A 25,167-nucleotide genomic window follows, 5' to 3' on the forward strand; every position below is an offset into this window, starting at 1 on the left:
ATATTCACTTGTTCCATGAGTATGCGGGTACATACAATATAAAAATGGATATCATAATATTTGACGCCTTTTTGATACTGTCAGGCTTTTGCTACAGAATTAATACTCTTCTGTAAATGAGTGTATGCATGCTGGATAAAGATTTTAATAGGTAATTTATAATAATACCTCAGTATCTTTTTCAGATAGTCAAAGACTATTGTAATATGCAAATGCTTTAACGGATTAATTACATACAAGAACTTTCGCTCCTTTATAATGTGTAAATCTTTAGCACACTGACTACATTTACAGGGTTTTTCTGTAGTATGATTTTATCTCATGATACTGAAGACTAGTGATACATGCAAAAGCTTTACCATACTGATTGAATCCATATACTTTCTTTCCAGTGTATTTTCATTTACCTCTTGAAGTTGACTGTGATGAGCTGTCTGGGACCATCCTCAATAACAACAACAACAACAACAAAACCCTCTCTTCAGGGTAACGGTATGGGTACTAGAAATATATTAGACAATATGAAGATGCAAATGAAAAGAATAAAATGGAGAAACACATAGAATAGTATTGGGAGGGAACACCAGTGAGCCCTGAAAATTCATTTGCATTTAATTTCTAACTGCTTAAAATAACCTTGATCCCAAAGTTAGGAGTAAGACAAAAGACTGCATTAACATGATACAAGGAAATGAACATACAATTGAAATTTGCAGCCTACATCCACAGTTAAAAATTCTGTTGCTAGAACAAAACAAGCCACACTTACACCTTAGACCAAAACATTCTGTAGGCAAACCACTCCCTCCATGGAATCCAAAGTTATCTATATAGTGGGAACTGTAACTAATTTGAATCCTTAGACTTTTGTTTGAGGCAGGAACTAATCTACTTTTCTATTCCTGGAGTAGAAGGTCTGGCAATTAGAGACACCTGTTGACAATAACCTTGAGAGAACAAAACTCCTGGAACTATATCTAGGTGGAGCATTTGTTTGAAGTAAAATCACAATAATAATGAAGGAACTAGAGGAAAGTCCCAACTCTCTGACCTTTGTTCAACTTGGAAACAGGCTCAAGTTTTCAGGTCTCCACAATGAGCAAAAGCTTTAACACATACATTTGTAGGGTTTTTACTACAGTATGCGATCTTTAATGCCTTGAAGATGACTGTGATATGCTAAGCCTTTACCACACTTATAAAATTCATAGCATTTCTCTCCAGTGTGTGTCCTTTTATGCTGTTGAAGAGTACTGTGATGGGCAAAAGGCTTTACCACATTGATTATATTCATAGGGTTTTTCTCCAGTATGGTTTCTTTCATGTTTTCAGAGACTATTTTGACAATCAAAGGTTTTACTACACTGACTACATTCATAGAGTTTCTCTCCAGGATATGTTCTTTTATCAATGTGAAGATAACCTTGACTTGCAAAGGCTTTACCACACTGATTACATTCATAGGGTTTCTCTCCAGTATGTGTTCTTTTATGAATGTGAAGATTACTGTGACGTGCAAAGGCTTTGCCACACTGATTACATTCATAGGGTTTTTCTCCAGTATGTGTTCTTTCATGTATTTTGATCGCTCGTTGACATGCAAAGGCTTTACCACATTGGTTACATTCATATGGTTTTTCTCCAGTATGCGTTCTTTCATGTATTTTGAGTGCACGGTGACATGCAAAGGCTTTACCACACTGATTACATTCATATGGTTTTTCTCCAGTATGCGTTCTTTCATGTATTTTGAGCCCACTGTACCATGCAAAGGCTTTACCACACTGATTACATTCATAAGGTTTCTCTCCAGTATGTGTTCTTTTATGCCTTTGAAGATAACTGTGATATGCAAAGGCTTTACCACACTGATTACATTCATAGGGTTTCTCTCCAGTATGCGTTCTTATATGCCTTTGAAGATCAACGAAACATACAAAGGATTTATCACACTGATTACATTCATAGGGTTTCTCTCCAGTATGTCTTATTTTATGCTGTTGAAGATCACTGATACATGCAAAGGCTTTACCACACTGATTACATTCATAGGGTTTCTCTCCAGTATGGGTCCTTTTATGCCTTCTAAAAACACTGTCATATATAAAGGCTTTACCACACTGATTACATTCATAGGGTTTTTCTCCAGTATGCATTCTTTCGTGTATTCGGAGATTACATTGGAATGGAAAGGCTTTACCACACTGATTACATTCATAGGGTTTTTCTCCAGTATGGGATCTTTTATGCCTTTGAAGATGACTGTGATATGCAAAGGCTTTACCACACAGATTACATTCATAGGGTTTCTCTCCAGTATGTCTTATTATATGCCTCTGAAGATCACTGATACATGAAAAGGCTTTATCACATTCATTACATCCATATGGTTTCTCTCCAGTATGTGTTCTTTTATGCATTTGAAGATGACTGTGACGTACAAAGGCTTTACCACACTGATTACATTCATAGGGTTTCTCTCTAGGATTTGTTCTTTCAGGCCTTTGAAGATGACTGTCATATGCAAGGGCTTTAAGACACTGAGTAGATAAAGATGGTTTTTCTACAGTTTCACTTCTTTCCTTCCTGCAAGTGTAATAGAACAAGTAAAGGCATTATTACATTCAATACACTGTTGAATGTTTATATTTGCATGAATTAATTTTACAATTTGGTCCAATTGTAAAGAAGAATTAGATTTTATGGTTTTATTACTGCGTTTACACTCATGTTGTTCCCCTTCATTAGGTGTTGCTTTACACTTTTAAGGATATCTCTGATGGTAAGATCCTTTTCTATATGGTTCATATTTACAGAACCTTTTTTATATACATGATTATGCAACTATATGAGGAAAACTGGAAAAACTCAGTTTTACCATGCTTATTGCCTTCATAAAGGTTCCTATTCTGTGAGTGATACATTTGCTAAGTGACCTAGGATAAACAAAAGTATTTATAATGTCTTAGTAGTGATGTAGCTTTTCTGCAATGTGTATTGCTGATATATTAATGATGAACCTGGAAAAAAATTACTTGTATACTTTAATCAAACTCAACAAGTATACTCAACATTGGAATTGCTATGTATCTTCTAATTGTTCTGAGAGAGAATTGTGTTTTGTCATCACATATATGTATGCTCATATGACTTGATTTTGGAGTGACATATGATATACTAAGTAAAAGAATAATAAATAAAAGACTTCCATATTGAATCCACACTACATGACTTTCTGTACTCACAGACATTAAGGCTTCTCCATAAGTGACCCTTGATCCTTGATTCTAATTGCCCCCTCACTACATTTACCACAGTCCCAAGAAGTATATGAGTTACACTAGCTCTCTTATGAATTATTTGTATATTAGCAAGACTTGAATATATACTTATCACCTCTGCAATATGTATAACTTTTCTAATATGAGTGAAATTAAATAAATGCATAGACAGTTTGACTGCATTGCTCTCTTACTGCTACCATTAAAATGGTGATATCAACTAAGACATAGTTTCCTTGACTTCTTTCTTTTTTTTCATTAAAAATTCTATCTCCTCCTCTCCTCCCACTTCCCTCCCCTCCTCTCCACCCACACCCCCACTCCCTCCCTCTCCAGGCCAAAGAACATTGACTTCTTTCTTAAAGAATGCCATGCACATGTAATTCACCTCCCTGAAATTGCAGTTTATAGACTTGTGAGAATTTAATAATCAGTGATATACTTTAAGGTGTTCTTATTTACACTATTGCTTTTGATAAAAACTTTCAGGACAAAATACAATTTCTTCAGAGGCACATTTCTATCAGCTTTCACATGTAAGTTACCTTTCATGCAGTGTAGAATGATGGCAATGTTGTTCAATAGTATGGTCTTCCCAACTGTATCCTAAATTATAATACCAGAAAATGTTTGTTATACTATTGAAAATTGTACAAAATTTTAGTTACTATCTTTAATGAACCTCAAACCCTGCTTGATTTATTTGCTCAATTCTTCCTCTCAATTAAATTACAGAAGAACATCAATAATTAAATAGTTGTCCCCTTATTTTAAATTCTGAGGGAAAATTCTGGCTTACCAATAATAGTGAGGTTCCTGTAGGTCTCTAGCATCACATCTTTGTAGAGATTCTTCTGGGAAGGTTCCAGCAAAGTCCATTCTTCCCAAGTGAAGTCAACATGCACATCATCATAGGTAATTGCATTCTTAAATATCCCATACATGTATACAAAAGAAAGCATAATACTGACAATATTGTACATACATACTTCTTTGACACTATGGTCATAAGGTTATGGCACTGTCTACAATAATTCCATAACATGGACAAAATTTAATCACCAAGTAACTTTAAAAGGAAACTGAATAAAAGGTTCACTTTTATCATTTCTATACCCTTTGAATGGGATATCAACTTGCAAAAATGTTTATTATAAAACATAGACAAATAAACAGATCAAGAACACAGAATACATGAGAGAAATTGTATAATCAATTAATTCCAACTTAAAAAAAAAAGAGAAGATGGGCAAGCTGTGTGCATTGGCTCGTGCCTTTAATATTAGCACTCAGAAGGCAGAGGCATGTATATCTGACTCTGAGTTGTCTGTGGGGTCCTTGGACTACCAGGAGTCCCTGTTCTTGAGCTGAGGAGATCCATCCAGGTGGGTGAGTGTGTGCCATCCTGGGGTGGATGATGAGAACGGAGCACAGGGCCCCTCCAGCTCCTGCTGTAGGGGCTTCTTTGTTCCACACGACCCTGCGTCCCCCAAGCCTGCCCTATTGTTTGCTAGGTTCTTGAACCAGGAACAGTTCCTGGTCCTGCACTGAGAAGATCCACCCAGAGAGTCAGTCACAGCAAAGATTGGACCAAGATGAGAAGACCCTCCTGGCTGCATATGAAGGAAGAGATGGGCAGGCACTAATGCACGAATTCCTCCAACAACCTGAAAGGCAACATGACACCACCAGAAGACTTGAACACCCTATTCCAGAAGAAGTAAAAGAAATCAACTTTAAACGTAACATTATGAAAATAATAGAAGACCTTAAACAGGATGTGAAAAACTGCTTTAAAGAAACCAAAACGAGCCGGGCGGTGGTGGCGCACGCCTTTAATCCCAGCACTCGGGAGGCAGAGGCAGGCGGATCTCTGTGAGTTCGAGACCAGCCTGGTCTACAAGAGCTAGTTCCAGGACAGGCTCCAAAGCCACAGAGAAACCCTGTCTCGAAAAACCAAAAAAAAAAAAAAAAAAAAAAAAAAAAAAAAGAAACCAAAACGACAAACAAAAAGGTAGAAGAAATGAATAAATCTCTCAAAGACAACCAAGAAAACAGATAAAAAGCAATCAAACAGGTAAGGGAAACAGTTCAAGACTTGAAAAGGGAAATGAAGGTAATGAAGAAAACACAAACCAAAGGATGGCTGAATATGGAAAATATGGGCAAACAAACAGGAACTACAGATACAGTATAACCAACAGAATACTAGAGATAGGAGAATCTCAGACACCCAAGATACTACAGAGGAAATAAACTCTTTGATTAAAGAAAATAACAAATCCAACAAATTCATAACACAAAACATCCAGGAAATCCAGGACACCATGAAAAGACCAAACCTAAGAATGATAGAGGTTATAAGAAGGAGAAGAATTACAGCTCAAAGACCCAGAAAATATATTCAACAAAATTATAGAAGAAAACTTTCCCAACCTAAAGAAGGATATTCCTATGAAGGTACAAGAAGCATACAGAACACCAAATAGACTGGATCAAAAAAAAATCACCTGGCCATATAATAATCAAAACACAAAACATACAAAATAAAGAAAGAATATTAAGAACGGCAAAGGAAAAAGTTTAATTAACATATAAAGGGCAACCTATCAGAATTACACCTGACTTCTCAATGGAAACCATGAAAGCCAGAAGGTGGTCTTGATAGATGTGCTGTTGACACTAAGAGACCATGGATGCAAGCTCAGACTACTATACCCAGCAAAGCTTGTATTCACCATCGATGGAGAAAACAAGATATTCCAGGACAAAAACATATTAAAACAATACATAGCCACAAAACCAGCCTTATAGAAAATACTAGAAGGAAAACCACAAACCAAGAAAGCCAACAACAACCATAATAATACAAGTATTTAACAACCCTCCACCAGCACAACTCAAAGAAGAGAAACACTAACACCAGAAAAAATAACCAGAGTTAGCAACCACTGGTCATTAATATCACTTAATATCAATGGATTCAACTCACCTATAAAAAGGCACAAATTACGAGAATGGATATGAAAACAGGATCTAACATTCTGCTGTTTACAAGAACACACCTCAAACTCAAAGACAGATACTACCTCAGAGTAAAGCATTGGGAAAAGGTTTTCTAATCAAATGGACCAAAGAAACAAGTGGGTGTGGATATACCAATATCTAACAAAATTAATTTCAAACTAAAAGCAATCAGAAGAAATGGAGGACATTTTATACTCATAACAGGAACAAATCATCAGGAGGAAGTCTCAAACCTGAATATTTATGCCCCTAATATAAAAACACCCACATATGTAAAAGAAACATTACTAGAACTCAAAGCATGCATCAAACCCCACACTCTAATATTAGGAGATTTCAACACTCCTTTCTCAGCAATGGACAGGTCAACCAGACAGAAACTTAACAGAGAAATAAGAGAACTAACAGATGTAATGAATCAAATGGACTTAACAGACATCTATAGAACATTTCACCCAAACAGAAAAGAATATGCCTTCTTCTCGGGATCTCATGGAACATTCTCAAAAATTGATCACATAATCGGCAACAAAGCAAACATTCATAGATACAAAGAAATTGTAGTAACCACCTGTGTACTGTTAGATTACCATGGAATAAAGTTAGAATTCAACAATTCTACCCCCAGAAAGCATACAAATTCATGGAAACTGAACAGTCAACAACTGAACCACCCCTGGGTCAAGGAAGAAATAAAGAAAGAAATTAAAGTCTTCCTTGGATTCAATGAAAATAAAGACACAACATACTCAAACCTATGGGACACTATGAAAGCAGTGCTAAGGGGAAAGTTCATAGCACTAAGTGCTCACTTAAAGAAAATGGAGAAAGCTCACATTAGAGACTCAACAGCATACCTGAAAGCTCTAGAAAAAAAAAGAAGCAGACTAACCCAGGAGGAGTAGAAGACTGGAAATAATCAAACTAAGGGCTGAAATCAACAAAATAGAAACACAGAAAAAAATCCAAAGGATCAATGAAACAAAAAACTGGTTCTTCGAGAAAAATCAACAAGATTGACAAACCCCTATCCAAACAAATTGAATGGCAGAGAGAGAGAACACACAAATTAACAATATCAGAAATGAAAGGGAGGTCATAACCACAGACACAGAGGAAATTTGGAGAATCATTAGATCTTACTACAAATGTCTGTATGCCACAAAATTGGAAAATGTGTAAGAAATGGACATATTTTTAGAAAAGTACCACATACCAAAACAAAATAAAGACCAGGTTAACAATTTAAATAGTCCTGCAAGTTGCGAGGAATTAGAAGCTGTCATCAAAAACCTACCTACCAAAAGAGGCCCAGGACCAGATGGTTTTAATGCAGAATTTTACCAGAACTTCCAAAAAGAGCTGATACCTATACTTCTTAATGTGTTTCACATATTAGAAACAGAAGAGTCATTGCCAAACTCTTTTTATGAAGCTACAATTACCCTGATACCAAAATCATATAAAGACTCAACCGAGATAGACAATTACATACCAATCTTGTTCAATGAACATTGACGCAAAAATTCTCAATAAAATACTGGCAAACCGAATCCAAGAACACATCAAAAAAATTATCCATTATGATCAAGTAGGCTTCATCCCAGAGATGCAAGGCTGGTTCAACATACAAAAATCTATCAATGTAATCCACCATATAAATAAACCAAAAGAAAAAAACCATATGATCATGTCACTAGATGCGGAAAAAGAATTTGACAAATTTCAATACCCCTTTATGATAAACGTCTTGGAGAGGTTAGGGATACAATGAACATACGTAAATATAATAAAAGCAATATATAGCAAGCCAACAGCTAATATCAAATTAAATGGAGAAAAACTCAAAGCCATTCCACGAAAATCAGGAACAAGATAAGGCTGTTCACTCTCACCATATCTCTTCAAAACAGTTCTTGAATTTCTAGCCATAGCAATAAGACAACATAAGGAGATTAAGGGGATTCGAATCGTAAAGTCAAACTTTTGTTACTTGCAGATCACATGATAGTGTACATTAGTGACCCCAAAAACTTTACCAAAGAACTCCTACAGCTGATAAATAATTTCAGTGATGTGGCAGGATTCAAGATCAACTCAAAAAAATCAGTAGCCCTCCTATACAGAAATGATAAAGAAGCAGAGAGGGATTTCAGAGAAGCTTCACCTTTTACGATAGCCACAAATAGCATAAATATTCTGGGGTAACTCTAACCAAGGAAGTGAAAAATCTATTTGACCAGAACTTTACGGCATTGAAGAAAGAAATTGAAGGGGATATCAGAAAATGGAAGGATCTCCCATGTTCTTGGATGGGTAGGATCAACATAGTAAAAATGGCAATTCTACCAAAAGCAATCTATAAATTCAACACAATCCTCATTAAAATCCCAACAAAATTCTTCACAGACCCTGAGAGAACAATAATCAACTTTATATGGAAAAACAAAAAACCCAGGATAGCCAAAACAATCCTATACAATAAAAGTACTTCAGGAGGCATTACCATCCCTGACTTAAAACTCTATTACAGAGCTGCAGTAATGAAAACAGCTTGGTATTGGCATAAAAACAGAGAAGTCGACAAATGGAATCGAATTGAAGACCTGGATATTAAACCACAAACCTATGAACACCTGATTTTCAACAAAGGAGCTAAAAGTATACAATGGAAGAAAGAAAGCATTTTAAACAAATGGTGCTGGCATAACTGGAAGTCAACCTGTAGAAGAATGAAAACAGATCCATATCTATCACCATGCACAAAATTCAAGTCCAAATTGATTAAAGACCTCAGTATTAATCTGACCACACTGAACCTAATAGAAGAGAAAGTGGGCAGTGGGCAGTAGTCTGCAACACATGGGCATATGAGACTACTTCCTACGTATAACCCCAGTAGCACAGACAACAAGAGCAACAGTGAATAAATGTGACCTCTTGAAACTGAGAAGCTTCTGTAATGCAAAGGACACTGTCAATAAGACAAAAAGGCAACCTACTGAATAGGAGAAGATTTTCACCAACCCCGCATCAGACAAAGGTCTGATCTCCAAAATATATTAAGAACTCAAAAAACTAGACATTAAAACTCTAATTAACCCAATTAAAAAATGGGGTACTGAACTGAATAGAGAAATCTAAACTGAAGAAGTTCAAATGGCCTAAAGACACTTAAAGTCTTGTTCAACCTCCTTAGTGATCAAGGAAATGCAAATCAAAACAACTTTGAGATACCATCTTACACCCGTCAGAATGGCTAAAATCAAAAACACCAATGATAGCCTATGCTAGAAAACACTCATCTGATCTTGGTGGGAATGCAAACTTGTGCAACCACTTTGGAAATCAGTGTGGTGGTTTCTCAGGAAACTGGGAGTCAAGCTACCCCAGGATCCAGCAAATCCACTCTTGGGAATATACCCAAGAGATGCCCAATCATACTACAAAAGCATTTGTTTAACTATGTTCATAGCAGCACTATTTTTAATAGCCAGAACCTGGAAACAACCTAGGTGGCCCTCAGTAAAAGAATGGATAAAGAAGGTGTGGCACATATACACTTTAGGTTTCTACTCAGCGGTAAAAAACAATGACATCTTTAATTTTGCATGCAAATGGATGAAAACAGAAAACACTTTACTGAATGAGATAACCCAGACCTAAAGAGATGAATATGAACCTTCATCCAGCGATGGATGGAGATAGAGACAGACACCCACATTGGCGCACTGGACTGAGCTCCCAAGGTCCAGAGGAAGAGCAGAAGGAGGGAGAACATGAGCAAGGAAGTCAGGACTGCGAGGGGTGCTTCCACCCACAAAGAAGCTGGGACTGATCTAATGGGAGCTTACCAAGGCCAGCTGGACTCGGACTGAATGAGCATATGGTCAAACCTGACTCTCTGAATGTGGCTGACAATGAGGGCTGACTGGGAAGCCAATGATAATGGCACTGGGTTTTGATTCCACTCCATGTACTGGCTTTTTGGGAGCCTATTATGTTTGGATGCACACCTTCCTAGACCTGGATGGAGGCGGGAGGGTCTTGCACTTCCTACAGGGCAGGGCACCCAGACTTGTCTTAGTAATGAAGAGGGAGGAGGAGGGGGAGTGGGGGGGAGTAGGAGGGAAATGGGAGGAGGTGCAAATGTTTAATAAATAAATAAATTTTAAAAAACTAAAAAAATGAAAAAAATCAATCAGAAAAAAAAACTCAGAGGTTTTTGCTGAATTTCCTTCAAAAAGTTATATATTCACCCCAGTTTTGTATTCATCTTCAGAAACCTGAAGTGCTCCGACTTAAAGCGTAATGTGAATAAAATTTTACTAAAAGCCACTGCATTTTAAAAAATTTACAAATGAACAGATTAAAACATTAGCAATACAAATGTTGATCACAAATAATCAACACAGAGCAAGAGAGATGCCCTAATATTAAAGAGCTCTCACTATTCTTGAATATAGGTGGGCTTGTTTTCCAGAACTCACATGAGGGATCATAACTGCCCATTATTTCAAATTCAGGGTTTCTGTGACCACCTTTTGATCACTGTAAGGACCATGTAACCACATGGCACATATTCATGCATACAGGTAAAATAAACATATTCATTATATGTTTCAAGATAAACACAACAGCTGGAAGAAGGTGATGTACCTGCAATCCAAATACTCAGAAGGCCAGGACAGTCTTAATGTCACGAATAAATGCCCTCCTGGGAAGTACAGTGAAACCTTCTGCCAAACGTCAAAGTCCAAGATATGGGTGAATCTCAGTACAACAACATATGCTTGACAGATACAAAATCATCATCTAATAATAACTAAACAAAAAAGCCAGGAATGTTGGTCTACTTTCAATCCCAGAACTTGGGAGTCAGAGTCAGGTGATCTCTTGTAGTAAAGAGACGAGCAGGCCTGCTTTTTGTCCCACCCGGCTGCCGCATGGCTAGCTTTACACCAGAAATAACAACACACAAATTATATTCTTTTAAACACTGTTTGGCCCATTAGCTCTAGCCTCTTACTGGCTAACTCTCACATCTTGATTAACCCATATTTAGTAATCTGTGTAGCACCACAACGTGGTGCCTTACCGGGAAGATTCTAGCCTGCATCCACCTCGGAGAGGAGAGTCATGGCGACTGCTTCATGGCAGTTGCCTCACTTCCCTTCTTCCCAGTATTCTGTTCTGTCTACTCCACCCACCTATGTTCTGACCTATCAGGCCAAGCAGTTTCTTTATTAATTAGCCAATGAAACAGCAGATAGATAGAAACACTCCTACATCAATATCTGAGTTTGAGGCCAACCTGGTATACAGGACTACTTTTTGGACAGCTAGGGCTACACAGACAAACTTTTCCTTAAAAAACAAACGAAGAAAACAATTTTAAAAAGAAAGCTACCAAACTGCATTAGCACTGAATAGCAACTACTTCTACTAAAGCTTTTATGATTTAGTGTTATAATATATACTAGTGGAGAAGGCATGATAGCACAAAAAGAAAGCTGGCTGATTAGTTTCAACCACAGCATAGTAGACACAAAGAACAGGAGATGGACTGAGGCAAGAGAGACTCATATCACATCACCAATATGGAATTTCATCCAGAGAGGCCCCCTGTGCTGATGGTTTCACAAACAATCAAAAGAAAATCACCAAGGAGAGACACTTGATCAAATACAACTTCCTATCTGTTTTTCATTCAATCAAATACAAATGCTTAAGCAGCAGGTACTTAAAAAAAGTAAGTAAATAAAAGGTGTGCAGAAGCACTAGCATTGGCTACCTAAAGCTAGGAAGGTTGAAAGTACTTCCCCAAGCACATCTCCAAACAGGCTGTGAGCTTAAAGCTTGGCTTTCCTTCCCAGAGTATGAAAGCAGTCAGCAGCAAGACTCAGGGCAGAGGTCCATGCCACTTAGCAGTTTAATTGCTCATGTGGTTAAACAATATTCAGTAGAAGAGGTTCAGACTGGGATTTCCATAAAAAGTTTCCAGTGTGTTTTACAATGTACTTAGGCTTACGGAAGACAAGAAAATTTATATAGGCAGGTATTAAAAAAATAGTTCAAAAATAATAAAGTTTTTAGAGAGACAGCAAAAGTAATATAAAATACCTACTTAGGTAATGATGGGAAATGAACAGGAATTCTGGATCTTGCATAGTATTATGTTGATTATAAAATTTTTGATGTATGATGGTCAAGAGACAGTTTCTGTAAAAATTGGGATTGTAAACAGGACTACAAAACTGAACAAACCTAGATACTTTAGGCTATCATAACTTTTAAAAATAAGTCAAATGTATATGTGAAGTGGAAATGAAAAATGCTTTGGAGAAGAGGTTTTCCTTTGCATTTCACGGGAGGCAAAAGACTGTGGAACTCTTGAGGAATGATATTGATCATGTTTGATCAGGGAGGCTTTTGGTTATTTGGTGGACTTGGATGTTTGTTCTCATTTGTGGGAATATAGTAGATTAATAGAAATTTACTTTGTCACACTGTATTTATGTTTCTACTCTGATTTAAGGTATTGTCCCTATGCAGTTCACCTAAAAATTTAAGATAAAATTCTAGTGTTTCAAAGTTATAATAAACTATTTAGGATAAAATCAAAAACACAGGTTAGCTGAATGAAAGTCATGCACATCTTTAATCCCAGCAGTATAGAGGAATAAGCATATACATCTCTGGGAGTTCAAGACCAGTCAGGTCTACAGAGTGAGTTTCAGGATAGTCAGAAGAGGCTAAAGAACTATGTACAGACACTGTGTCTCAATAATAATAATAATAATAAACCCCACAGGCTAGTATATAGTCAGTGATAACAATCAAATTTGAACATGTTAAGTATGCTTTCAAGTTCATATATAGATATGTTTAATAGACAAATGGTTTTCAAGCACTTCAAAGATCTATGGAATATATCATTTAATTAATTACTTCAGAGATGATAGACATTGAAGAAACTCCATTAGAGTTTGCTTTCATTGTGTAAAGACTAGCTACTAGGCAAAGAAACTGCTCTTACCTTTGACTGCTCACAATGTGGTATACAGACAAAACATGCAGGACACACAAAAAAAAGGACTGCCTAACTTTGCCAAAACAAGGCAGGCAATTCCTGCTTCACAGGAAGATATGCCATATTTTCTGCAAGACACATGGGAAAGCAACCGATGAACTTTGCGAGTACAAGGCAAGATAGTTATTTGAATTTTAAGCTTTGCTGAAAAATTTACCTGATATTCTGGGCCTATAGAATGAAGTTGGTTGCCCCAACATTGCAGAGGAACTGTGGATGACTGTCCAGTCAGCTAAATGTCTCTGGTTTTAGATAATATCACATCCTTCTGGGTTTTTGATGAATTTGATGACTACTTAGTTATAGTTGCAGTTTTCCTTAGGATAGAAAATAAGTTAGGGGTAAAACTCTGAATTCACTAAGATAGGATAGAGAATGCATTACTTTCTCTGAATACATTAACTACAAATGGAAGGAATACTTCATGTGGGATTCCCCTCTGTATGCTGTGATTATGATTGACTAATTTAAAAAAAAAACAGCTTTTTAGTGGTATAGCAGGGAAAAACAGAGATAGGCAGGGAAAACTAAACTGAATGCTGGGAGAAAGAGGGTGAAGTCATGAGACTCAATGTATCCCCACCAGAGACAGATGCTAAAGATAGAACCTTATCCAGTAAGCCACAACTACATGGTGATATACAGATTAACAGAGATGGGTGGGTTTAGGATATAAGAGTTAGCCATAAATATGCTAAAACTACTGCCCAACAGTATTGCAAATAATATAGTTTCTGTCTGATTATTTGAGGGCTGAGCAGCTGGAAAAAAACATGTGGCGTCCTTCTACAATTTACTTAAGGGCAACATAGACCTGCTGTGTGCCTGAAAATGGGGCTGTGAGAATGGTTCATGATAAACCAACCTCTGCCCCGCCATGTTGGACTGGGAAGAGCCAAAATGCAAAGCAGCCTTAGTACTAGTAAGGCCTCAGATTAGCATTTTAAGAAGCGGTTCTGGAGAGAAAAGAATTATAGATACACAATAAGAATAATTCTGACAAAAAAGACCTCCAAAGGAGACACAGTCTGTTAAACAATGTATGAAGGCTTGCAAGATAGAAGAGTAGTAAAGAAAGAGTATATGTAATATAAGAGTACAGACAGTCATAGATTAAAGGAGTAAAGATAATAAAATAAATATTAAACTTGTAGAAAAAGTAATAGATTAATAAAAAGAAGTCATGTAAAAATGAAAATATACAGAGGGTCTGGATTATGCATACTATTGTGTTTTTTTGAATTTTTTGACTATTAAAGAGTTACATAATGAGAGACATTTCATTGTATGGGCTGCTAAGATAAACCAACATAAAAGTATCCTGACTTCCAAATTTGGATCTAAGAATTTGTTGCTTTGGAAAAGAGGTTCTTCTTTTGTTTCCACAAAGGATAAGAACCTGTAGATTCATTCCAGGTAATCTGGTTTGATGGACCAAGACCCCTCAAAAGGTTGCTGTGAACACCCAGAAAAATTACTTCACCCAACAAAAAGCAAAAAGCAGTTTGGAGAAAATTATGCTCATATTCCCAAATATTGTTTATAATTGTTTGTTTACATTTAAAGAGGGATATGCTATAGAAATTTGTATTAGTATTTAATGAGGGATATGCTATAGAAATTTGTATTAGTATGGATCTTGGTTTGTTGATACAAAGTTAAGGTCACTTCAAATATATATATATATATATATATTTCACACACACACTCTTAATTAAGATATTGTGTTTGTGCAGCTCATTAAAAATTTAATGGATAATTAAGGAATATAGGTTAATAGAGAGTCATCTATAATAATCAAGCTTGTAGTCAGTCATGTTAGTCAGGTTTTCTAAATATATAGATATATTTTAGTTATATACCTAATCTTCAAACCTTTCAAAAACCTTCAGAATATGGCATTTAAAAGGTTTTAAGTGTTTAATACTTTCATGACAGTGCAAAACATCTGCGTGGTGCAGCACCAGTCACTTCAAGAGGAAAATGAGCATCAAAGAGGTTCTTTATGCAGTTTGCTAGCTACTTGGGCAAGAAACTGCTCTTGCCTGAACTGTTTGACTGGACTTGCAGTACCCACAGAGAAATAACTGCAAAACTTGCAAAAGGATGAGACTGCCCTTTATGATTCCTTCTTTATAAAAGATCTGCAAAACATTCTATAGGACTCAGAAAAAAGTGACTGAAAAAGAACCAATATATGTGGAACTGTCTTTGAAATTTTCTGTTTCATGGAAAAGTCTGCTGGATACTATGGACCTATAGGCTGAATATGGATGCTCCAGCACTACAGGAGAACTTTGGGTGACTGTCCAGACAGCAAGATGTCTCTGATAATTCTAGAGTTTTGGAAGTTGCCTATGATATACTTGACGTTTACATAGGTAATAATATATCCTTCTGGATTTTTTTGATGGAGTTGAAGAGTAGATATTATTATAGTTTTACTTATTAATGATGAAAATTAGGAAGATATAAATATTGTAATTGTAATTCTTGCTCGATACCTGTTTTGTTATATGTAATTTTACTATGTTACTATTAAAATCTTCCTTTTCATTTAGACAGAAAAAGAAAGCAGATGTGGGATTCCCCTCTGTATGTTTTTTTGTTTTGTTTTGTTTTTTGTTTGTTTTTTTTAAAAATTGCTTTGTGGACCTATCGCACGGCAGAACAGAGCTAGGCAGCAAAAACTAAACTGAATGGTGGAAGACACCATGTATCCCCACAGGAGCTAGACATTGGGGACAGAGCTTTACCTGGTAAGCCACAGCAATGTGGCGATAAACAGATTAATGCATATGGGTTAGTTTAATATATGAGTTATCCATAACTACGCTTAAGCTATTGGTCAAACAATATTCCAAATAATATAGTTTCTGTATGATTATTTTAGGGCTAAGTAGCCTGGAACAAACAAATGTCCTCATACTACAAATACTGAAAATGTAATTCTTACATGGAAGCTGTTTTTGTCTATACAGTCTGACTACAATAAGGGTAAACATTTCAGTTTTCTTTAGACAAGAAATGTAAAATGTTGTGCAATATCTTTTTAAGATGTGTTACATTTGTTTATGCTGTAGAACATTTGTTTCAGTAATCCAAATATGTGCTGAATTCTTTTATGTTGTATTTGATTAACTCTGTAAATTTCTGATATTTTGTATAATTGGCTTAAAAACGAGCTGGATGGCCAAGAACTTGGAAGGAAAGATTAGGAGGGGCTTCCAGACACAGAGAATTGATGGGAGAAACAAATTAAATAAAATAAATTGAACCACAGGTACAGCAGGTGTCTTATGTAATTACCTCCTGGGACTAGAAATCACTTTGCTTACTCCTACCATAAATTGAAGGTTTAGGATGGAGTCTTATCCTTATTGAGATAAATCTGAGAGTAAAAAATAGAAGAAGCAAGAAAAGACGACAACACCAGGGGCCAATGCCCCAGCTAAACAGCAAGCCACAGAATAATTAGTAAAGTAAGGTATACAAAATAGAGAAAGATAAAAGCTCAGAGGAGAAAGGATATTTTTTAAAAAGCTGGCTAGAAATAGTGAAATTACGGCCATGAATTTATATATAAAAAAAGAATTAGCCTTCATGTGAGTCATTTATTTGAGAGCTGGATGGCATGCTCCCAAATGAGTAAGGTTTAAAAAAAGATAACTAACAATAGCAGGCTTCATCCTCACAGCTTCATGAAATGGATTTTCACATTCTCCTCACTGTCACAATCCTGCACTGTAATCACAGACTAAGAAACTTTGATGCTTCCTTGTTTCCAGTACCTGCACATGATGGATGACACTGCAAAGTCTGACTTAATTAGGATAGACACTATCCCAATTGGGTTACACACTTGGACCACAGTTGTCAGCTTGATTTATATCGAGTTTCTTTTGAACTGAAATCCTATTATCTCAATTTCTAATTTCTGCCATTATTCTTGACATTCTATCTTCCTGATCCTACAAGAGCCAGTTAAGTTTTGTGTATAACTTTCTACAATTTTTGCCATCTAACGTCTTATCTTCCACATTCTTTCAAAAGACAACATTCCCATGCTGTGCCTAGCAACAAAATTACAATATGTGTCCCTTTTTTTTTTTATTCATACTGTTTATGCTGGATTAACTAAGTCTTCTAAGCCAAAGCAGCTCAGGCAATGAATGAGTTTATTTGGCTGATTACATTAAATTACACTCTTTCATTTTGGGAGGCTTAGGGTAGAAACTCGAGCTAAAAATTAAATCAAATAACATGGGTAAAGATTGTTTCTGGCTTTCTGTCTTGCCTAGTCACTATCTAATGCTCTTCTCCCTTTTCTAGTCCAGTAATCTTTCTTAGTGATATTGTCAGATGGAGGAGCCTTCCACAATCATTAATCAACACAATCTCTCACAGACATAACACTTTCTGGCTTTTATGAATAAAGCCAGTATGAACATACTTGAGTAAGTGTACTTCTGGAAGGATCATTTGGGTATATATCCAGAAGTGGTATAGCTGAGTCTTAAGGAAGACTGACTGCCAATTTTCTGAGAACAGCATTCTGATTTTCACAGAGGCTGTATAAATATGCACTTGCAACACCAATGAATCCCCTTACTCCATGTTCTTGCTAGCATTAGCTTTTTCTTATGTTATGGATCCTAACCATTCTGACAGGTATAAGATGAAACCACAAAGTAGTTTTGATATGCATTTCCTTGATAGCTAAGGATGTGAACATTTCTTCAAGTGTTTCGCTGCTGCAGATTCCTCTACTGAAAATTCTGTTTAGAGGTATACCCAATTATAATTTGATTATTTGATTTGTTGTTGTCTAATTTTTTGAGTTCTTTATTTTCCCAAGTGAGAAAACCCAGAAGCACAAAATCAAACATGCAATGTAGCAGTGGATCTAGGGGAATGGAATTTGGTAAAGGGGGAAGACAAGAAGGAATGGAGGAAGGGGAGGCATTAGTCTGGATGTATTGTATGAGAAAAGAATAAAAACAAAGAGAAACAAAAATGTGAAAATGCACTTAATCTGAGTTTAATGATACTCATATTCAGTATAACAACCCAAACAGCTCACATGTCCAAAGTATCTTCTGACACGAAAAACAATCTCTTGATTGTCACATCTTTTTTTTTTTTTTTTTTGGTTTTTCGAGACAGGGTTTCTCTGTAGCTTTTTTAGAGCCTGTCCTGGAACTAGCTCTTGTAGACCAGGCTGGCCTCGAACTCACAGAGATCCGCCTGCCTCTGCCTCCCGAGTGCTGGGATTAAAGGCGTGCGCCACCACCACCCGGCTTGATTGTCACATCTTGTAAAATAAAGAAACAAATTAAGTATTTTCAACTTATAATGGCACAGGGTATATTCCCTTTCAGAAAAAAAAAGAATATTGCTGTGTTCCAGTTCCCAAATCAGGCTGACATCCCCTGCTCAAGTGAATATCACACCAGAAGAACAGGAAGGCACACCTCTAGTGTATGGAATTTCTACACTTCCTACATTCTCACAGATATAATCACCTACCAACCCTACAGCTGTTACCACCAAAGCCATGACCCCACCCAAAATCCAATGAATATCTCTGCTCAAGTGCAGGCCATATAAGCCAAAAGAACAGGTAGGCTAACATTGGCAAAGCCTCCTTACTGTACAAGAGATAATGGCAACCAACAGAAATGTACATAGGCTGTTTGCCTGTGGACCTCCACCATTCTTTCAATAACCCTCCCAATGCTATCCTCAGTCCCATATCCCTCATCTGTTTTGTAGCCTAAAAATTGGGTAAAACCCATTGCTCAAAGAAAGGACAGATCATCTGCCAGAAGCCCATGTAGGCCACCTGCTCATAGACCTCATCACTCTCAGTGTTACCTCAACACTATCTCCAAGCTCCCTCCACTCATCCCTATATTTAGCTTTAAATATAGACAGGTACTACCTACTGGAATGAAGGCCACACCTACTACCAAATTTCCAGACCCCAACTTTGTGTGAGAACCCCTGTTAACCATGGAAACACACAGAGTAGAAAACTAGGAAAAAAAAGGAACAAAACACCCACCCAAAAAGATGAACTGAGAAACTGGCATGTAGAACCACAATGTTTCACTCAAATACATGTACAACAGCACACAAATAAAATAAAGAAACAAAGATCAGTAGGTCACTCACAAATTCTAAATATCCTACTACAAAGTCCTCAATAATGCAACACAGTGGAAGCACAATTGTTTTGGGCCACCTTTGTAAAGATGACAGAGTCTTTAAAGAAGTGAATGAATTCCTTGAAAAGAAAGTGGGGAAAGTTAACAATACTTTAAAATAAAAAGGAAAGTTTTAAAGTAGGAAAGAATTGAACAAATATACAAACAAACAGTTGATGGAAATGAATGAATCTGTTCAAGAACTGAAGATAGATTGAGAAGGAATTTTAAAAACACAAACTGAAGGAATTCTCAAAATGAACATCTAGATAAGTAAATAGAACATACAAAGGCAAGCTCCAACAATAAAATAAGACATGAAACAGAATTTGAAGGTATGATAGAAGAAATGGATATATTGATTAAAAAAATTGTAAAACTAAAAATTTCCTGAAATAAACATCCAGTATATCTGGAACACTATGAAAAGTCAAAAACCTAAGAATAATAAAAATTGAAGGAGAAGAATCTGAACTCAAAGGCCCAGAAAAGCTTTTCAAAAAACTTAATAATCATTAGAGCATATCAAAGAGTTCTCAGACCTTTTCTATAAAGATACACATCTTAAACAAGAAAAATAACAGCCTTCTTAGGCAGGGTCACAACTTTTTGCCCAGATCTTCTATTTTGCCTACAGCAATTGGTTTCATGATCATGTCAGTCCTTTACATAGATTTTTGATTGCACTTGTCTGTAAACCATAAGAAATGGCAAATCAGGACATTTATGAAGCATCTAAAATTGACTACCTAATTCCACGTTGTTAATCTCAAATACTCGTGAAGCAGGAATGCTCTCATCCACCTCCCTTCCACTCCATTTCTACACTCTTACTGGATCAGCGTCAAATATTTCAATGATTCAATTAGAGCACATGTCCCTCATCATATATAAGTCCCCTCCAAAACACAGAGAGACTGAAGGTCACCTATGAACTGGTCTAAGTTTCCTTCTCAATGACTAGTGAAGACCAAGTCTGGAAGGAGTTTGTAGAACTATCTTCCCAGCACTGTGCAGAAAACGCAAGGTAAGGTGTTCAAAGCAATTCTTAATTACATGAGGCAAACCTAAGCTATAGAAGACATTGCTTTACATAGAAATGAATAATCAACATCGATTAAGAGAAAAGAATTGAAGGTATTAATGATCTAGAAACACTGGAGAAAATAAAGATGAGGGCAGTAATGCACTTAAAGAAAATATTTAAAACTTGATCCCAACAAGTGGTTTTTAAAATGATAAGAAAATTGTATTTTTAAGATTAAAAAGCTTAGTTATACTGAGTTTGAAAAACAGTAGGACTTTCCTTAGAAGAGGGAAAGTCATTAATAAGAGACTGATTTTCCCCATATATACAAGTTGTCTCTGAGATCTGTAACCTGACACACAGAGTTAAAATGAATAGACTGTTTCTCAAACCTCTGAGGTGAAATAACTCGTTAAGCAGGACTAAATTATCTGCATAGGATCTCTTCTTAATTACACCTTCAGTATTCATTGGCTCAAGATAACCTTTCCAAACTGTACACCCACACTGATCTGTGTTCATTCATATGATATGAATTAAAACATGCTGGGAAATTATAGAAACACTCCCCTGACCACAATCAACTCCTTTATCATAATGCTGACTCCAGGAGCTGGTTGCCTACCTTGTTTCCCCTGCAATGTACAAAATAAGGTCTTCCTCCTATATTGGTCAGAAGACAGAAGCAATGTTCCATATGTGGATACTTTCCCTGTGACTGCACTGGATAGTTGACTAAATGACTCAAACAGATTATTTTAAAACTGAGATAGATGGTACAGTCATGCAATTTAAGAATTTTGAAGGTGTAATATAGAGGACAACACAGCCATTCTCTTGAGTGCAACAGACTGGAATCAAGCCACCCAAGCCAACCTAAGAGAGCTTGTCTCAAACACAGTTTTCCAACAGGATGGAAAACAACAGTTCTAGAATTAATATAACTTCCCTTTGAGAAATCACTTCACACATAGGGGATTAACAGAGAAAAATCTCTCTAATGATGGTACACATCCATCTCTGCCTGAAACTCAAATAGGAACCAATTTAGACAGATTTTACATTCCACATGTGCTGTCATCCTTACGTGTCTTTTGGGTTCATGTTCCATGTAGACTGTGAATACTTCAAAAGAGATAGGCAATTTGTAGGTCTAGCCACTCAAGGCAGATGTGAGGGTTAGACAGCAAAGATATTCCCAGAACACTTTCTTAAGTATACCAGTGGCATGAAACAGTGACAGGATCCTGTGTTGAAGGTCACAGGGGATGAGGAAGATAGGACAAGTTGAAGGTAGAGAAGTTAAAAGCAGCTGAGCAGTGGTGGCACAGGCCTTTAGTCCCAGCACTCTGGAGGCAAGGCAGGCAGATCTCTGGGAGTCCACAGCCAGCAAAGTCTACAATAGGTAGTCCCAGGACATGTACCTAAGCTACAGAGAAGCTCTGTATCAAAAAACCAAAAAAAAAAAGAAAGAAAATGAAAAGATAAAAGCTAGGGTGGGGATTTCTTGCACATGCTAAGTTCCATGCCAAGTAAATTTAAGAAGAATGGAATCTTGTATCTAACTTGGGAGGGGGAGGAATGGAAGGAAATGAAAGACTTTGATGAAGTCAGCAGAAATCCTCATACAGTAGTACAAATTCAAGGCTAATCAAAGAATGCTACAGAAGGGGAAAATGGGGGCTTATGTGATCATTACTAAAACCAAAAGGGCCTTGGGATTGACAACCATACCTCTGAGGGGTTCTCTGGATCTATAGCAACCCTTCCACAAAGGCCCTGACCCCAGGCGATTACCAAAGTAGTTCTCTTCAACTGTCAATACATCAGACCCTAGGAAAGCTCTCAAAGCCTAGGCCCCAGGCTGTTACTGTCTCTCCCTAAAATGTCCCTCCTCTCTGCTCTAGGACCTAAATAAAAGCCTTAGTTGATCAGGCCAGTCCTTAACACAACAGTGTTTTATTTTTCAAATAGATGTCACCTGGTGTCATATTGCCCATCAGGCAGAACTATGTTCCATCCCCACCCCCAATGACAGTTCAATGGCATACCAGGCCTTAAGGTTGGTTGTGACCCTGTTATGCCCCCACGAGCAGCTAGCTTGTTATAGGTCCCTTCTCTGGTATGCAGATGGACCTAGTGCCTGGCTGTAAACAGGGAAGGCTTCTTTGTATACTTTTAGAGCCAAATGTCTGAAAAATCCTGTTCAACAAATGTGCATCCTAGTATCCTAATCATTAACAGGCCTGAGCAGCATACACATATATTTTGAGGGTTTTAGAGGTAGTCTTCCCTCAGTTAAATTCTACTTTTTGAGACTTATTTTTTTTTAAGCATTGGCAAATCCTTTATATTACCAATTCCACTATTCTACATCAAGGCGTGGAAGAGGAAGGCTACCCAACATATGGATGCTTTTACAACCTCCACAAAATTAACAGTAAATGGATCTCATACATAAAGGTAAAATGCACAGTGCTGAACTTCTATAAGATACTAGAGAAACTAGACCTCCATGAGTTTGGCAACCTGCTTTCCAAGAACGCCCTATAAGCATGATAATGTTGTCTAGAAAGAGGTTTCTCCACACAGCTCCCTGCTCCCAGTGCTCTGAGCAGAATCACCCACGGTGTAAAGTTATTCAGAGGCCTGCCATATTCAGGGAGTTGCAGGCACCGCATTGAACTTGAAAGGATGGGGAATCTGGCTGCAGTTTCCCTGGCAGAACTGGAGAGGAATAACCTCACTGGTTCCCGCACCTCACCATCTGCTCCTCCCAGTCCAGGGACAGCAGCCCCTCACTCACCATGCCGCGGTATTCCTTGCTTTCCCAAGCGCTCCACGCAGTTCCCAGGAGAAGTTTTAGTCGAACAGCACAGCACACACGACTGACTCCACTTACACTTCTCTGCAAACCCGGAACCCGGAACCCGGAAGTTTCCTCCTCCACTTCTGATTGGCAGGTCACCTGGAGGGCTTTATTGGCTAATGATACCTGAGTGACAAGTACACCTCCCATAGGGTTAGCTCGTTCTTAAAGATACAGCACAGTGTTTTCTGACCCTGCTTTACAAACCAGGCAAAGACCTTTTCTAGATTAGCAGAGACGTGCATTTCAATAGCACTTCGGATTGGATCCAATAGCAGATCCTACTATCTTCCTGTAGGCACTTCTCCTTCTTCTTTCCTCCTGGACCTTAGGTGGCTAGCCACCTTGCACAGCCCACTAAACTTTGTGAATAGAGTAATTCCTTGTCACGTGTGTGGAAGAATGTCCAGAAGAGATTTAAGGACACAAAAAGGAATAATTTTTCTGTGGTTTCATGCTGAGGTAAAATGAAGTAAAGGGCCTTTTTCTACCTGGTTGTCACATGTACCTCAGAAAATCAGGAAAGAAAAGTAGAAACCAGCACTCAAACAAGATAATAGTTCTTGGTGAGGGCGCAGGGCAATTCTTGCGCGCGGGAGTCAAGGCAGTAGGAGGGCCTGGCCGGGCACCGCGGGGGAAGCAACTCAGGTCAGAGACCAAAGGCCAGCGCTAGGAGGCGCCGGGAACGGGCGACCCGGAGCAAATGAGCTCAAGGGGACCAGATGAGGGTGTCAGTGTCCCCAGAGCGTCAGGGTGGAGCCCGGGGGCGGGTCCGACTGCGGAGCCCTTCGGGGCAGTGGTCTGATATCTGGGCGTGGGTCGAGCAGCTTCCAGCTTTGTGGAGTCGAGCTGTGCAAACAGGAGAGGGCCAAGGCGACCCAGGGGAGAGGGGCGAGAGTGCTGCTGCTGCCGCCGCCTGGGCCTCTGAGCCGCTGAGGGCAGTGCCAGCCTCTTCGGCCCCCACACAGAAACTTGTCACCAACTGGCGACCGCGGGAGCCACTAGCGTCCAGTGGCGGAATGGGTGGGCAGGGAGAGGGAGGGGAAGGCTGGTGGGCGCTGAGGCGAATTGTAGAGCAGACCTGGATTCGCCTTGTAAGCGGGGCTGCTCAGTGCCCTGCATCAGGCACGCTTGTGCAGCAGTGGAAGTCATTTGTCGCAGCGTTGTCCCTGACACAGCAGAAATGTCTCGGCGCAGCAGCCCGAAACTCCCGAAAACCCCCGCAGCTGCTTGTCCCGCCGAGCCCGCTGAGTAGCCGCCAGTCCTCGTGGCGATTCGCGCAACTTTGACCAGGGCAGGGTCTCGGGGAGCCGGAGCGCCGAGTGCGCGCGGCGAGAATTCGGTGGCGGGGCTGCTGAGCCGGCCGCCTGCTAGGTGCGGGCGGTCAGTCCAGTGCACTCGTCATCCCCAGGTTTGGGTCGAATCCCCTCTCCTGACGACTTCCCAAATTACTTATTTTTCCCTTTATTTTATTTTGGGCTGGGGGAGGAGAGGTGAGGCGGGAGGCCGCACTTGATAGACGGACCCAGAGAGTGCTTTGCTAACTTCCAGCTGCTGCTTGGCGGTCGGTGGAAGGGCAGCCTCCCAAGGCCTGAGGCTGGAGACGGGGAGGTGTTCCGGGAGGGAGGAGGCGCCTCGTCGCGCGGATTACAGCTTTAACT

General features: G+C 38.4%; 1 protein-coding gene and 1 pseudogene across 1 annotated transcript; both read right to left on the reverse strand.

The window, feature by feature from the left end:
- LOC119808085 overlaps nucleotides 1-23,576 on the reverse strand; it is a 30,691-nt pseudogene extending 7,115 nt beyond the window's left edge.
- Nucleotides 129-23,691, reverse strand: LOC119808084 (zinc finger protein 431-like). Its single transcript, XM_038320420.1, has 4 exons — nucleotides 23,444-23,691; nucleotides 4,081-4,207; nucleotides 3,827-3,887; nucleotides 129-2,586 (listed from the first exon to the last, which is right to left on the reverse strand). The coding sequence occupies exons 1-4, from the start codon at nucleotides 23,654-23,656 to the stop codon at nucleotides 1,329-1,331; spliced, it is 1,659 nt and encodes a 552-aa protein (XP_038176348.1). The 5' UTR covers nucleotides 23,657-23,691; the 3' UTR covers nucleotides 129-1,328.
- Between the last annotated feature and the right edge of the window lie 1,476 nt (nucleotides 23,692-25,167).

The sequence above is a fragment of the Arvicola amphibius genome, chromosome 2 (genome assembly GCF_903992535.2).
Source record: "Arvicola amphibius chromosome 2, mArvAmp1.2, whole genome shotgun sequence".
Taxonomy (NCBI): domain Eukaryota; kingdom Metazoa; phylum Chordata; class Mammalia; order Rodentia; family Cricetidae; genus Arvicola; species Arvicola amphibius.